Raw genomic sequence first — 16,379 nt, 5'->3', positions numbered from 1 at the left:
TGGTGGAGAAGAAGTAACACTCTAACCCCTAGAGTGGTTTCAAGGGTCCCAAACACTTCAAAGACAGCGACATCCTTGAAAATATACATGCTACCCCTGACACCTTTAGGCATTAACATAATGTAGAAAGAAAATATACACAAAGCTGTATCAGATTTTGAAGAATGCTGAAACATTTAAAGAAAAAATGTTTAAGTAATATGGCTAAGAAGATGGAAACCAATATAAACGTGGAGATATGTTTTTGAATTAACAGTGCCAGTTTTTACTGCTGAAGATAAGTTGAAATGAGCATTTGGAAAAATTAAGTAGTAATTCAGAGAAGTTTGACACTTACCCACACAGAGAATATTAAAAGAAAATCCTTTTTGAATAGCTCTGTTCACCAACTGATGAGGCAAACATTCAAAACCAAAATGACCAAGCATAGTTAAACCACGGACATTATTTTCTCTTTGCTTAAAGAAAACACAAGTTAAAAGATTTTGTTTAGAACAGGAAATATCATTTGAAAACATAATTATACTGTTTCTAAGAAATTGAAATTATTATCATACCTCACTCAGGCAAGCCGCAAATGAAATAAATTTGGGAGCAAAGAAACCTATGTCCAGATACATAGATTTTGCTCTCATTTTTATAAATAATGAATCTATTTGTGACCATATTCAAACAGATTGTATTTTGAAGTTAAAAAATAGAAAATTGAAAAATACCACAAGAAAGTCCAGTGTATTACTTGAAAATAATAATTTTTTTCATGGAGAAAAAAGGAAAAATTAGCATCCTTTTATTCTGTTTCAGTGTGTTAATATATTTAATAAACTCAATATATGTTAATATGTCTAAGAAAACCAAAGTCAATTTGAAATTTTTAAAAAGGCAACAAAAACTTTGACTTTTAATTCGCCATATGCCCTCTGAGAACCTGTGTTCTATCAAATTGTTAAAGGCAGCCACTGCTAATAATACCAACCTAGGAGACTAGAAATCCATAAATATTATACATAAATTTACCAACTGATTATTTTTAAATGGTGAAAAAAATTCAAAGGCTTAACAATCTATATTACTTTAACCCTTGTAAACCTCTCCCAAATAACTAGAAAATGTCACAAATGTTTATATGGAAAAGTGTTTATTGTAGCTCTCTATTTAACATTCAAATGTATGACTCCCTGAAATAACAGAATATACAAGTAAATGATGATTATTCACACATTAGGGCATTCTTAAGTTATTAGAGATACATTCCTAGCTCATGGTAACACCAGAGTAACTTGTAGCCCCTCTTCTCACACTAACAATTAAAACAACTGTTTGAAAGCACTGGAGGGGAGAGAAAAGCAGACAAAACAGGAAGAAATAGAACCCTGGAAAGAAGGGCAGCATAATAGATAAAATTGCATATATGCACAGATTATCTTGAATCTACTGCCTAGTAAATGAGGTGCTTAGGAAGTAAAGAACAAGCTGAGAGTGATGATCTTGGGCTTCGAAGGCTAAGAGATTGGAGTTGGCAAAATACTAGAATATTGAGAAAGAAATCCTGGAAGAGCAAGCCACAGCGGGGAGAGTTCCAAACCTGCAAATTTTAAAATGCTTAGCTTGCATGTGCAAGCAAGATAACAAAGAGACCAGTGGCAACTGAAAGAAGAGTTGTCATTCTGAAAGTTCTGAGCTGATATTTCAGAAGTGGTCCAGTGAAGACCGAAGGGGACAGAGTTTGGAGTTCAGGTTTTTCCCAAGTTACATGAGTTTCATCCATATTGGGAATGAAGAAGTCAAATTGTCACTTCCTGCAGATGACATGATTCTTTATACAGAAAATCCTAAAGACTCTATCAAATAACCATTAGAAACACTAAACAAATATAGTAAAGTAGGATACAAAATCAATGCACAAAAATCCATTGTGTTCCTGGATACTGACAATGTAATTTCAGAAATAGAAATAGAAATAAAAGAATTCCATTTAAAGTCCAATAAAAAGAATAAAATGCCTAGGAATTAACTTAACCAAGAGTCTGAATGACCTATACACTGTAAACTACAAGACACTATTTTTTAAAAATTGAAGAAATGAAGATATTCCAACTTCATGGATTGAAAGAGTCAACATAGATAAAATGGTGATATTACCCAAAGCAGTACACAGCTTTAATGCAATTTCTATCAAAATCCCAACAGCATTTTTCAAAGAAGTAGAAAAAAATATATCAAATTTGTATGGAAGTGCAAAAGACCCAGAACAGCCAAAGCAATTCTAAGGAAAAAAATGAAGAAAGCCAGAGGTACACACTCTTGGACTTCAAACAATACTATAAAGCTACAATCAAACAACATATCAAAACAATATGTTGTTGGCAAAAAAAAAAAAAAAAAAAAAAAAAAACCCAGACACATAGAACAATGGAAAATTGAGAGCCAGAAATAAACCCACATGTATACGGGCAAATGATTTTCTACAAAAGAGCCAAAAACATACAATGAAGAAAAGAAATACTCTTTGCCCTGGCCCGTGTGACTCAGTTGATTGGAGTGTCATCCCATAAAGCAAAAAGGTCACAGGTTTGATTCTTGGTCAGGGCACATACCTAGGTGGTAAGTTCAGTCCCCCATTGGAGTGCATATGGAAGGCAACTGATGTTTCTCTCTCTCATCAATGTTTCTCTCCATCAAATTCTCCTTCCCTTCCACTCTCTCCCTAAAGTCATTGAGCATGTCTTCAGGTGAAGATTTTTTAAAAAGAAAGAAAGAAAATAAACCCTCTTCAATAAATGGTGCTGGGAAAACTGGAAAGCTGTATGCAAAAGAATGAAACCAGACTGCTCTTTGACATCATACACACAAATTAACTCAAAATGGATCTAAATGTGAGCTAAATATAAGACCTGAAACAATAAAATACATAAGAGAAAACATAGGTACTAAAGTTATAGACCTTGATCTTAGAGAGGACTTGATGGATTTAAGCTCAAAGGCAAGGGAAGTAAAAGCAAAAATAAATGAATGGGACTATGTCAAACTAAAAATCTCCTGCACAGAAAAAAACCCCCATCAAAACAAAAAGGCAACCAACCTAATGGGAGCAGATATTTGCAAAAAATACCTTTGGTTAGGGGCTAATATCCAAAATATATAAAGAACTCATACAATTCTACATCAAAAAATCCAATTAGAAAATGGGCATAGGATCTGAACAGACACTTTTTCCAAGAAGACATACAAATGGTCAACAGATATATGAAAAGATGCTCAACTTCACTAGCAATAAGGGAAACCCAAACAAAACCACAATGAGATACCACCTCAAACCTGTTAGAATGACTATATCAACAAGACAGAAAATAACAAGTGTTAGAAAAGACGGAGAAAAAGGAACTCTCATAGACTGCTGGTGGAAATGTAAATTGGTACAGCCACTATGGAAAACAATATGGAGGTTCCTAAAAAAAAACTAAAAATAGAACTACCAAATGACTCAGCACTCCCTCTTGTTGGTTTCTACTTGAAAAATTTGAAAACATTCATTAATTTTTAAAAGATTGTATTTATTTCTTTTTAGAGAGAGGTGAGGGGAGGGAGAAAGAGAGGGAGAAATCATCTATGTAAAAGAGAAACATCAATTAATTGCCTTTCATATGTGCCCTGACAGGGGACCAAACCTGCAACCCAGGCATATGCCTGACCAGGAATTGAACCCATGACCTTTTGCTTTGTGGGATGACATCCAACCAATTAAGCTGCACCTGTCAGGGCAAAAACATTTATTCACAGAGATATATGTACCCCTATATTCACAGTAGCATCATTCACAATAGCCAAGACATGGAAATAGCCTGTGTCCTTTGATGGATGATTGAATAAAGAAGACGTAGTCCTTATTATAATGGAATACTACTCAGCCATAAGAAATGATGGAATATTGCCATATGTTACAATATGGATGGATCTTCAGAGTATCCTGATAAGTGAAAAAGTCAGAGAGAAGAGGACAAGAACCATATGATTTCACTCATATGTGGTATATAAAACAGAAAGCAACAAAGAAATAAAAGAAACAAAATCCCAGAGACAAAGACAACAGTATCATGGTTACTAGAGGGGAAGGAGGGTGGGGAGCCTTGAAGGGAATAAAGAGGTTCAAATATATGGTAATGGAAGGAGACTTGACTTTAAGTGGTGAGCACACAATGCAATATACAGATAATGTATTAAAGACTTAAATATTTGAAAGTTATATATTATTATTAACCAATGTCGCCTGAATAACTTAATGAAATAATAAAATGCCAAAGGTTAAAGAAAAAGACAGAATTTTTAAATTAGCAGGAAAAAAGCAGTTAGTTACATACATAGAAGTTCCTATAAGACTATCGGCTGATTTCTGATCAGAAACATTGCGAGCTAAAAGGGCCTGGCATGAAATATTCAAAATGATATCAAGCAAGGCTGTCATTTGGATTGAGAATAGTGCCCCAGACAAGAACAAGTTCAAGGAGTTCATCACCACTAACCCATTTTTACAATACATGTTCAAGGGACTTCTTTCAGAAAGAAAAAGAATAGATTAAAAATATGAATAAATATAGGGAAAAAAATTCTCACTGACAAAGGCAAACACTTAGAAAAGTTGTGGATCAACCAACTAACCATACAGTAGTATAATGATTAAAAGGCAAAAGTAGGAAGACCATGTATAATTACAATAAACTAGGGGATACACACAAACACACACATACACACATATGAAGTAAAAAAAGAATGACAAAACAACCATGGAGGTGGTGAGTAAAAACTGTAATGATTTTAGAATGTGTTTTGAATTAAGCAACCATCAAGTTAAAATAGACTGTATAAACATAGGTTGGTATATATGATGTGTATCTATCAGACATATACAAGAAAATCTACCAGACATATAAAAGGAATAAAGAAATACAAACACAACACTATAGAAGTCATCAACAACAAGAGAATAATAAAAAAAGAACTACAAAACCAACCAGAAAACAATTAATAAAATGGCAATAACTACATACCTACCAACAATTAAATGTCAATACAGTAAATGCTTCAATTAAAAGACATAGTTTAGCTGAATGGATTTTTTAAAATACCCATTCATTTGCTGTTTGCAAGAGACCAGCTAACATCAATAGACTCACACAGACTAAAAGTAAAGAAATAAAAAGATATTTCATGCAAATGGAAATAAAAGAAAATCCGGAATAGCAGTACTCACATCAGACAAAATAGGCATTAAAACAAAGGCTGCAGTAATAGACAAAGAAGGTAATTTCATACTAGTAAAGGGCTCAATCTAAGAAGAGGATATTAACTCTTGTAGACCTGTATGCATCCAACATAGTAGCACCTAAATATATGAGGCAAATATTGACAGACATAATACAATATACTATAACATAATATAATGGATATAACAGATATAAGGAGAACATTTGTATTAACTTAGTAATATCACTGTGATTAGTATCAGAATTAACTATTCTTCTCTTGTCAAAATAAGGGGTTAAGATCCCAAGAGGTTCTCAATAGTTGCTGGTTGAATAAACAGTAAATAATAGGGAGAGGACTTGAGCCCTAAATACCAGGAATCAACCAAAGATTAACTGATAGAAATTCCACTGGGATTTCATATTTACAGAGAGTGTATTTAACAATACCAAACTGAAATATAATCAAATAAGAAATAAAAAATTTTAATTCCTCACTATTCTCTTAGAAGATAGAATTTTGTCTATGTGGTAAATTCTGAGTTCTTCTCTGTTTATAAAGGGAACACCTTGATCCACGGCATCTGAAGATTGTTTTAATGTAACAAGAATAGATTTGGACACTCCACTGTCCTCTCTGCCCTACACTCCCTTATAACAGAGCTTTCTCATTTTTAACTCTGTAGCTCAGGGAGATGTGTGTCAACAGAACAAAATACAGTCCATTGTCTCATGAAAAAAGAACCTGAAACCTTGGCCTCATTAGCACCAAGTTCTTACCACAGAGCAAATAGAGCAAGCAGACATTCCCATAGCCTCACCACTATTACTTAACAAATGTCTTCTGATGGGCCACAAGTTCTTTTTTATACTGTTTATTTTTATAAAATGCCAATAGCTATGTAGAAAACAAGTATTTCAGATTCTAGTAATTTGGAATTTGTGATCATTCAAGTCTTGTTCTTGAATTCGCCTTTGCACCATACACAAGTAAAAGAAGTAAGAAGTAAACAAAGTGGGTGCATAAAAATGTAAGGTTTAACCTACTATTAAAAGAATTATTTCCTGTGTATTCACATGAAACTGAGGTGCAAAACATAGATTATTTTAATCCCTGATAACAAGTGTACACAGATTACGTGTAGAAAATGGGTAAGGTACATCAATTCATAGTCTGTAAACTATAAAAGTGCATACAAGTCCTGACAAGCCCTGACGCTTAAACTGTACTCACTGAACTTTGTTTCTCTGTGGCACTGGGAAGAGCTGGCTGAATAAGAAAATTCACGAGTCATTGTGAGCCTTTCAGACAGTCACTTTTGCCTCTGTTCTCTCTGTAAATTGAGAACATTTAACTAGGTAAGTTTAAAATTCTTTCACACCCTAATATTCCAAGACTCTTATTTATGAAGAGTTTACAAATTTAATGAGAATGAAATCCATGCAGAAAAGGTTAAAATATTTGTTAATGTCACCCAGTGCCAAATTTATAGAGAAGTCAATAAATAATGTAAGAACTTGGAACAAGGATAGATGACTGTGTCATGAAGTAGTTAAAGATAAGTCATTAAGAGTGCAGATAGCAGATTGCCTCTTGAAGACAGGATAATATTTATGGAGGAGGTAAGTATTATGAACAGGAGACAAGACTGCAAAGGGCTTAAAGGCAGAATTATGGACTATGTGCCCTTGCACAGTAAGGAATTCACACATAAAGGGAAAGACTTAACTTAGGAAACTGAGGAAGAGAAAATTCAAAAGACAAAAATGACCCTAACAATACAGAGTTTTGAGTATGAATGTAAGAAATATGGATTTTATCTAAATGGTAATGAGCATTGTATAGACCTTTTGAGTAAGGGAATGGTAGAAGAAGGAAGCATTTAAAAAGATGAATAAGGCACTGCTATGCAAAATGTCCTGGAGGGAAAATCAAAGTTGTGGGGCCAATCTCCTAATAAAAGTTGTGGTGATAAAATTACTGGTATGAGTGAAAAAAGAGAATGTTTGAGAGAAATGTTGTGAAATAAAGAATCAGAAGATCTTGATAACTAATCAGATACTATGATAAGCAATAAAAAAGCAAAAAGAAAGCTAGTATTGTTTTGTGGGAGAGAAAAATAAGTTTCTTTTAAAATTTTAATTTTAAGAAAAGTATAGAAATGGCCTGAAGGCAACTGGATACATTTGAGAACAGTAGAGACTTGGATGCAGATAAAGAAGAACAAAAGGTTCAAGAATGAGACGTGGGAAATGTCCACTCTCAGGAGGTGAAGAGGTGAACCTAAAGAGGAGATGAGGAATGGCCAGGCAGGGAGAAAGAAAAAAATCAACACAGTGTCAATTTTGAAAATATTGTGCTAGGTGAGAAAACTAGGTGCAACCCAAAAATAAATAAATAAACATACTTATGTTGCATGTACAGCCCAAGGCTGAATGGCAAATTAAGTTTAACAAAAGCATAGAGGGAGAGAGAAACAAGAAATGTAGCTCATTATAAATGTAAAGATTTAATATTGTAATGTAGTTTCAGGGAAAAAAACCTATGAGGATCAGTGTATCCAGATAAAAGATGGGCAGTCTGAACTTATCTCTGGTGGTCAAACCTTTCTTGGAGATTCATCTTTAACTCTAAAAGGGACATTAGAACACTGTACATCAGTCCACATTTTGCCTAGATCCTGGTACAGTGTTGGTGCTCATTTAATAGCCTGGAAGGAAAGGGGGAAGATAGGAAGGAATAGAGGAAGGGAGAACGAAAGGAAGACAAAGAGGAGATGAGAACAACAAAGGAAGGAACACAAAAGGAAACTAATAACAGAACTTAAGTTAAAACATTACAAGAGAAGAGAGTAGACCTCAAAAGTTCTCATCACAACATAAATAATTGTAACCACATGTGGTGGTGGATGTTAATTAAACTTATTGTGGTGATCATTTTGCAATATATACATATATTCAATCATTAAGTTGTATACCTAAAACTTATACAATATTATATGTCAATTATATCTCAATTTTAAAGACCTTATGTGAGAAAACTGAATATTTTAAGTGTGAGGAAATAAGCATAAAGATTCATTTGAAAAAGATGTTGCACTTATTTTGTGGTGCTCAATGGAATTGCAAGAGGAGGAAGAGTTCCAAGGGTCTAATTTTATATAACATATGAGAAGGATTTTCTTATAATGAAAGTTATCCCAAAATTAAATGGAACTACTTAAGCCTTGAATTCTAATACAGGAGAGAGATAAAGGAAAAAACAAAATAGGCATCATCACATATTGATGGTTTGAGTATAAATTAGCATATCTTTATAGAATAATTTAATTACCATCAAATAAAACAGTTGCATATCTTCTTTAACCCAGCAATTTCATTTCTAGGAAGATACTCTAACATGTACATGAAAAACTAGATATGAGGATATTCAATGCAGTGTTGTACAGAATAGCAAAAAGAAAAAGACAGAAAGTACCTTATAGCCACCAAAAGGCAACTGATTATTGAAAAAAAGTACTTTCATAAGAGCAAAAGTAAAGAGCTGTTTTTTTAAAAGGTATATATCTGGATGTGCTCACATGAAAAGTTGTCCAAAGATTAGTCGTTGGTGGTTAAAAAAAGAGAAAGAAACCTAGCTTGAAAGGAGTGTTTTCTCTTTTGTATTATTTAAATTTTTCTTTTAATAATGTGAGAATGTCATTTTTAATATCTTAAAAAGAAATCAAACTAAGTTGCCAATTGTACTAGAGTTCAAAAAAAGGGTGGAAGATTACTTTCTAAAGGGTCTGTAACAAGCATTTATGTATCAGATTAAAATTTGATGAACTGGCCTTTGAGGTCTCTTCTAATTCTAAAACTTGACGATTTTAATGTCACATAAACAAAGAAGCATTCACTGTGATTTAATGCAGAAGAGGGGCCAAAAACTGTATGGAATGGGCACGAGCCAGTGGTTTGGTCACTGAGACATGACTGATAGTAGTGTCACTAAAGCAGTGACGATGAAAGGCAGGTCAAGTGTGATTTGAAAGGCATGATTGCCAGAAAAAAACAGTTGAATGATCCATGCACTCCAGAGGAGTAACAATGAGAAGGAAAAGAGAAAAAATAAGATAATTTGGTCATTAAAACTAAAATAGAGAAACACACATGTTTGAGAAAAGAGAGAACACCAGGAAGAGAACCTTTAGTTATTAAGACATAAATGAACACTATTTAACATAGCTCAATATTTATGTATATATTTGACATTTTGGTCAAAAGGATTCTAAAACCAAGTTTTCACCCATTCAGACATACTATTTTCTCTTTTAGTATAAATTTTTACATCAATTACTATATGCTTTCCCTAGAACAGAAGCTCATCTTAATATGGAACTTGATCCGATCTCCTGCTCAGTGTGAAGTAATAAACAAACAGCCACCCAACTACTTCCTAAAGTAAACTTCATTTAAAAGTTATTTATTATCAGTACATGAAGTTCCATAAACATATACTTCAAAATAGCACTATTCTTGTTACCTAAGGGGAGGTCCTGGAGTTTTAATTTATTATTCTTTGGTATTAAATAGGAATGATCCCTTGCACTATGAAAAAAGTCTTCAGACTAAAAAACACACACAATAATTATTTAAACCTTCATAATACTTAACTCTAATTAGTATGAAAGTTAGTTCATGTCCAAGCATAAGCCTTTATCATCTAGGTTTATCTCAGTTTACTGAGCCAATATTTTGAAACTACACAATCCTGTTCAAGCACAGAATGAAGAGTTCTATTTGAAAGATGTACTCAACTATATCTTCATCGTCGGGTATTTGTGTGGACATGCACATTGCTTTTTCTGCCATGCCAAACTGAAAGAGCTGAAAACAGAAAAACAAAACCCTTTTAAAAATCAATGTAAAAGGCAATATTCCTACAACATAGTTTCATCAATAAGGGAGTCTAATATAGACATTATCCCAGGTTTGGCTTTCAGTCCACACTATTATTGTTTTAAATTGTGGCTGTTTTGAATCATAGATACAGAGATGGTTGCCAGGTGGGAGAGGGATCAGAGAGAAGGGTGAAAAAGGTAAAGGGAATAAGAAGTACAAACTGGTAGTTACAGAATAGTCATGGGAATGTAAAGTACAGCACAGGGAATAGAGTAGCCAAAAAACATTCGCATGACCCATGTACAGGGACAACGGTAGGGGGATTGCCTGAGGGAGGGGGGGTTGCTGGGTGGAGAGGGGCAAAGAGGGCAAAATTACTACAATTGCATTAACATAAACAGTAAAATATAATTTAAAAATAAAAAGACTGTGAGCAAAGGTAAATTATTCATTCAGTGTGGCTATTTTGCTAGACAGGCTTCTATATAGCAAATATAGCTTCTATATTTAACTTACAATGTACAATATTACATTTAACCATAAACATGCAAAAAGCATCTAAAGAAAGGTTAACTCCCTTCTGAAATCAAAAGGACAAAGAACACTCTTCTTTGAAGGGCTCTCTGGGCATGAAAGGGAAATAGAGAATTTTGCTTTAAAAACCAGAAAGACACTTAATAAGTACTTACCTTTCCAGAGTAGATTACCAGAAGAAGCTGGAGGATTAGAGTGTACTTACTGAAGGAGAATGGGGAAAGCAGAATTTATAACATTTAAACAAGTCTGTTAAACACCAAACTAAATGAATGATAACTGTCATTTCTGAAGTATTTATTACATACCTAGTACTGTGCTGACTGTTTATGTACTCTACCTCCTTTAGTCCTCACGACTATGCATCAATGAGATACATGTATTTTCATTGTCATATGCCAGAACAAAAAATTCAGATTCAGAGAAATTAAATAACTTACCTGCCCAAGATTTCAGCTATGCAGCAGACACAGGTCTGTACTGACTCCAAAGCTGGTGCTCTTGATATTTGTAGACCAAATATTCACTGGGTTTGAAACTGTTTGGAACAAGGGAGGAGAGATACAAGAGAACATGTTGTGCTGATTTATAAGCAGAACTCCCTTTGAAGGACATGCTATCCTACTTTTGAGTATGGCACAAAGATACAGAGGAAATGAGGCACACTTTAAAAGAAAATATTACAGATGGCTATGGCAAAGAGAAAAGCAAACAGAATTGAAGAATGGTTCTGTGCACAATGGTTTCTTCATTTGATATATCCTGAGGATTATCCCACTATATACTTTATCTCACTTTTCCGTAATGGTAAATAGTGTTTTCTCATACAGATAGTGTTCTGCTGTATGGTATGGTTTATTCTAGTCTAGTATATATAGAGGTTCTGAATTACTTAGCAGAATGTTAACAGTGAGTATTGCAGTGATTTTCAGTCTTTAACTGCAATCAACAATAAACATTTAAACCACTGAAAAAGTGTTGCTTCTTGACTCCTTATACTTATCTTTTCTCAGAATTGAAAATAAGTTACTATAAATTCAAGAGTATTGAGTTTCAGCTATGCAGATTCCAAAGTTCTAGAGATCTAATGTACAACATGATGATTATAGTTAATAATAATGTATTGCATACTTAAAATTTTCTACAAGAGTAGATATTAAGTGTTCCCCCACCCCCCCCACACACACACAAAATGGTAAATATACGGTGATGGATATGTGAATTAACCTGCTTTGCCTTAAGCAAAGTGCCATCCATTATTTCTATGCATCTAGACTTAAAGTCTTAAAATAAGACTTTTTAAAAAATTTTTGTTCAAGTACAGTTGTCTCCATTTTCCCCACCACTCTCCCCTGCCCTACCTACCCCGATCTCCCACCCTCAATTCTATCTCCTTTTGGCTTTGTCCATGGGTCCTTTATTCATGTTCCGTGATGACCCTAACCCTTCTTCCCCTCATTAGCCCCCTCCCTCCTCACCTCTGGTTACTGTCAGTTTGTTCTTTAATTCAATGTCTCTGGTTATATTTTGCTCACTTGTTTGTTTTGTTGATTAGAATCCACTTATAGGTGAGATCATACAGTATATGTCTTTCATCACCTGGTTTATTGCACTTAACATAATGCTCTCCAAGACTTTGAAATAAGCTGTAACTACCCTCAAGAGAGCACATAATCTTGTTAACTACACTGTAGTCCCAGTCCCACATTGCTTCCTTCCACCTCCATGTAATCTTCCTTAGCTCCCTGCCCTTTATTTCAAATGCACAAAAGAAGATGCAAAATTGTTTTTAAACAACTCAACTACAACAGGAGGGCACACACAACTCACATGAAGGACATTCCTAGAGCTCCTGGCTCAAGTTACCAGAGACTGTGCCACTGGGCACCACAGGACACCTACTCTATAGGGCAACTCTGCCAAGACCAGGGGATGTAGCAGATCTACCTAATATATAGAAACAAACACAGAAATGCATCCAAAATGAGAAGACAAAGAAACATACCCCAAATGAAGAACCAGACAAAACTCCAGAAAAATAACTAAATGAAATGAGACAAGGAATCTGACTTCAAAACACTGGTTATACAAATGTTCGGTGAATTTAGGGAAAGAATAGATGGACTCAGCTTGAACTTCAGCAAATACATAGGAAAATAAAATGGCAGGAGACTTAGCTTTGGGCTCCAGGTCTCCCACCTGGGGACTCTGTGCCTGTACCCGCCAGGCCACTGCCTGCTCTCCTAGTGCAGCATGGCCCTGGCTGGAGTGTGCTGCCTGGGCCTCTGGACAATCAACGGGCAGTGGCAAGGGCTGCAATGACAGATTATGGTGAGGAGCAGCACAATGAGCTGGAGGCTCTGGAATCAATCTACCTTGACTCCTTTACAGTATTACCAGAGAATCCTCCCAGATTCACCATCACCGTGACATCTGAGGCTGGAGAAAATTTTGAAATCATCTAGGCTATCCTCAAGTTTACATACACTGAGAAATACCCCAATGAAGCTCCTCTTTATAAATATATAAATATATAAATTTCCTGGGAGAGGATTTCTCCCAGGAAAATATGAAAGGATGTCTCAGGCATTTAAAAGTTATTAGCATTAACAAAAAAGAAAATATGGTATGGTGATGATCATTAATGACAGCTGTGCCAGAAAAAAATAAATGAAATAATGGATCAAATAAAAACTAGAAGAGAAGAAGAAAAGAAACAAAAGGAAAAAGAACAGAAGAAGCTGAAAAGCAATTATTTCATGGCACTCTTGTTACAATTGAGAATTTCTTAAGTTAGAAAGCCAAATTTGATGCAGAACTCTTGGAAACTAAAAAGAAACTAATAAAAATAAAAGAACAAGCAGGAAAAAAATGAGTGGGAAACAACTATTTGAAACAGATTATAATCTTGGCACATCTGACACCCAGTTCTCGAAGGATGTTGGAAACAATGTAGAGGTAAATGAGTCTTTGTTCCAGAAAATGGATGACTTGGAGCTAGAAGATGATGAGGATGATCCAGACTATAATTCTGCTGACCCAGAGAGTGACTTGACCAATCGATTGACCATCCTCGTCTGTAGAGAGGCTTAACTGACACAGCATCTTTGGCTTTACGGAGAGAATGTTGATTTTCCATTTTTTTCTAAGAAAAAATAATTTTCAGAATATTCTTCTGAAGCTTTCATCAATGAACTTAATAAACTCACCTTTAAGCTTAAAAAATAAAATAAAATAAAACTGGCAGGAAAGGGATACCGACAAAGTCTAGGAGTAAAGACTGGCTCCCGCTGACAGGCAAGAGGAAAGGGATACCCCAGTCCTACAACCACAAGGAGCTAAATTCAACCAACAATCTGAGTAAGATGAGAAGTATATTTTTCCCCAGAGCCTCCAGAATGGAGCATGGCCCTGTTGACATCTTAACTTTGGCCTTGCAAGACTCTAAGAGGGCCCAGCTGAATGAAACTATACCTGAAGTTTTGCCTTAAAGAACTACTAGTGTGTTAATTGTAAAAGACAAAAAACCTGCCAAACCATCTATTCACTTTGCATCTTACAGGCAAGGGGAATACAGGCCAGATATTACCATAGTAATTGTGTCAGAAAGCAATGGTCAGAATAATTAGAAAGTTCAAAAGAAAATATCTCATCACACCAGAATTTCTTCACAAAGATAAAAAATAAGGATAAGGTTTCAACCAAAGTAAGTTTGCTTGGCTCATGATGAGTCAACATATTATGGATACTGTTCAGTGTGTGTTTGTTTTTTTTATTCAAGAGTCAATGCCAATTTTGGAGTGACTGAAAAATTAGCATTTGTGAATAGTCTATGTACAACTTCAAGAGCGGATATTTTCAAACAAGTTGAGAAAACCCTAATTCAGTACTCATTGAGTGGAATTTGCTAAGTAGGTACTTTATGGAAAATATTTGAATCTACCATGGATTATTAAAATAGTAATGGCAATGGTGAACTTTATTTCTTCTCATGGATTTAACCATTGTTAGTTTCATAAATTTTCACCAAAAATATAGAAATTAAGTATCCTGATGTACCCTACTACATAGCCAGAAGTTTGATGGATTAAAAGCAGTAAGGTTGTGTGTGTGTGTGTGTGTGTGTGTGTGTTAAAATTTTATTAAGATTTGACTTCAGCACCAAGGTCTAAATTTTTCTAAATGAGACCTGTCCTCAGGCACTTATCAAATACTGAATGGATTTGGAAATAAGCTTTTTCTGCAAACTTGATCATGTTTCTTAATGAAGTCAACCTAAAATTACAAGGTAAAACAGCTATAGCATATAACTTGTACTACAGTAAAGTCATTTCGATGACAACTAATATTGTTTGAATCACAAGTGATGCTAAGCTGCTTTATATACTTGTAGTGCTGTCAAAAGGTAAAACAAGAGGTGAGAGCCCTATCCCCTCACAAAATTAGCAGAGGATGTATTTTTTCAAGTGCAAACTATTGTTCCAATAGCATTTTCAGACCTCTGTGCAAGTGCAAAGGGCATTTCCGCATTTCAAAATCCATTTAACTATGCAGCTGCAGAGCTGCTACTTAACCTTTATTTACAATAGGAGTGATTAATCTGACGTTTAAGGACATGCTATCAAGACAATATAATGTAGTTTTATAAATGCCTTCCAAGCAATGAATATGTTCAATGTAAATCATGTGCTTATGAACATCAGTACTTGAAGTATCTATATATTTGAAAAGTTTTCAACGATGGAAATATATAAGATTTCATTACAAGACTACCATTAACAGATGAACTTTCGCAGTCCATGTTGGTGCTGGAGAGCTAACTTTGAACCCCAATTAAGTAAAATCTTATCCCTGTTAAAAGAATTCCATTCTTCTCATCAGTAGACCTGTGTTGCCAAAAAGTTGTATTCAATCATTATTATTATATTTACAGTTTCGTCGGTATAAAAAGGCAGGGGTTGGGGGCGATATTCCGGAACCCAGAAGGGCGGGGTCTCGTCCAGTCGCCTAGGGGTCGGAGCAGCGACACCGCGCGGAGCCTGACAGTGGAACATTTCTAATTGACAGGGATTATGGAAGGGTCCTCGCCACCGCCTCTTCCCTCTCAGTACGCGAAATTCTGTGAGGGTCGCGGGCCAAGTCCCAGGACTCCCGGGTTGCGGGCCCTGGTGAAGAGCAGACCTGGGAAAACAGGTGGCAGGTCCGAGCCAGCAGGTGGGAAGCTGTCCGCCCCGGACGCCGCTGGCGCATGCGTATTGGAGAGCCGAAGCCAGCACGGCGCAGTCGCCATTGCAGGGTTTTCCCAACAGAGTCTACCTGGCTCTGGGGGCTGGTCCAGCCCCAGGGGCCCAGTCACTGGGAGTCATTGGTTCAAGCATCAGGGCACTCACACCTTCTCCCGCCCGGGTTTGGGCGGGAGGCGGAGGCAGCGCGGAGGCGGTGTCAGGGGGCGGAGCAATCCGAAAGGCCCTTTGTCTGGTGAGTGCTGCCGGCCGGAACCCAACGGCGGGCTCTGGGAAGGGCTGGCGGGGTCCGAGGGCACCCTGGACGCGGAAGCCGCCACTACGCTTCGACGCGGATCCCCTCAGCGGCGCCCCAGCCTTCTCCGATACCCTGTGTCCCTTGTTCGATAGGAAGGCCTTCCCCAACTAAAGATTTTAAATGTGTTTTCCTTTAATATCTTCTGCAATTTAGTTTTATGTAGGCGTGGGTGGGTATCAT

The 16,379-nt window shown here is 35.9% G+C and overlaps 2 protein-coding genes and 1 pseudogene across 3 annotated transcripts in view; 2 read left to right on the top strand and 1 right to left on the bottom strand.

Moving 5' to 3' along the window:
- Positions 1 to 15,848, bottom strand: part of SEPTIN14 (septin 14) — a 41,236-nt gene extending 25,388 nt beyond the window's left edge. The window contains exons 1-5 of one of the 2 annotated variants that reach the window (XM_036020871.1): positions 15,432 to 15,848; positions 11,099 to 11,196; positions 10,814 to 10,862; positions 10,041 to 10,109; positions 338 to 458 (exon numbers count right to left, since the gene is read on the bottom strand). In XM_036020871.1, coding sequence (XP_035876764.1) covers positions 338 to 458; positions 10,041 to 10,094 — 175 coding nt within the window. In that variant the 5' untranslated portion in view covers positions 10,095 to 10,109; positions 10,814 to 10,862; positions 11,099 to 11,196; positions 15,432 to 15,848. The remainder of the gene's footprint in view (positions 1 to 337; positions 459 to 10,040; positions 10,110 to 10,813; positions 10,863 to 11,098; positions 11,197 to 15,431) is intronic. The other variant, XM_028517105.2, reaches the window with a different exon arrangement.
- On the top strand, positions 12,911 to 13,937 carry LOC114501445 (annotated as a pseudogene).
- ZNF713 (zinc finger protein 713) overlaps positions 15,731 to 16,379 on the top strand; it is a 52,244-nt gene continuing 51,595 nt past the window's right edge. Inside the window, exon 1 of the mRNA XM_028517881.2 lies at positions 15,731 to 16,136. Coding sequence (XP_028373682.2) covers positions 15,731 to 16,136 — 406 coding nt within the window. The remainder of the gene's footprint in view (positions 16,137 to 16,379) is intronic.

Source organism: Phyllostomus discolor, chromosome 3, assembly GCF_004126475.2.
Source record: "Phyllostomus discolor isolate MPI-MPIP mPhyDis1 chromosome 3, mPhyDis1.pri.v3, whole genome shotgun sequence".
NCBI lineage: Eukaryota > Metazoa > Chordata > Mammalia > Chiroptera > Phyllostomidae > Phyllostomus > Phyllostomus discolor.
The sequence above is the reverse complement of the archived record's forward strand: the minus strand, read 5'-3'. Positions and strand labels throughout refer to the sequence as shown.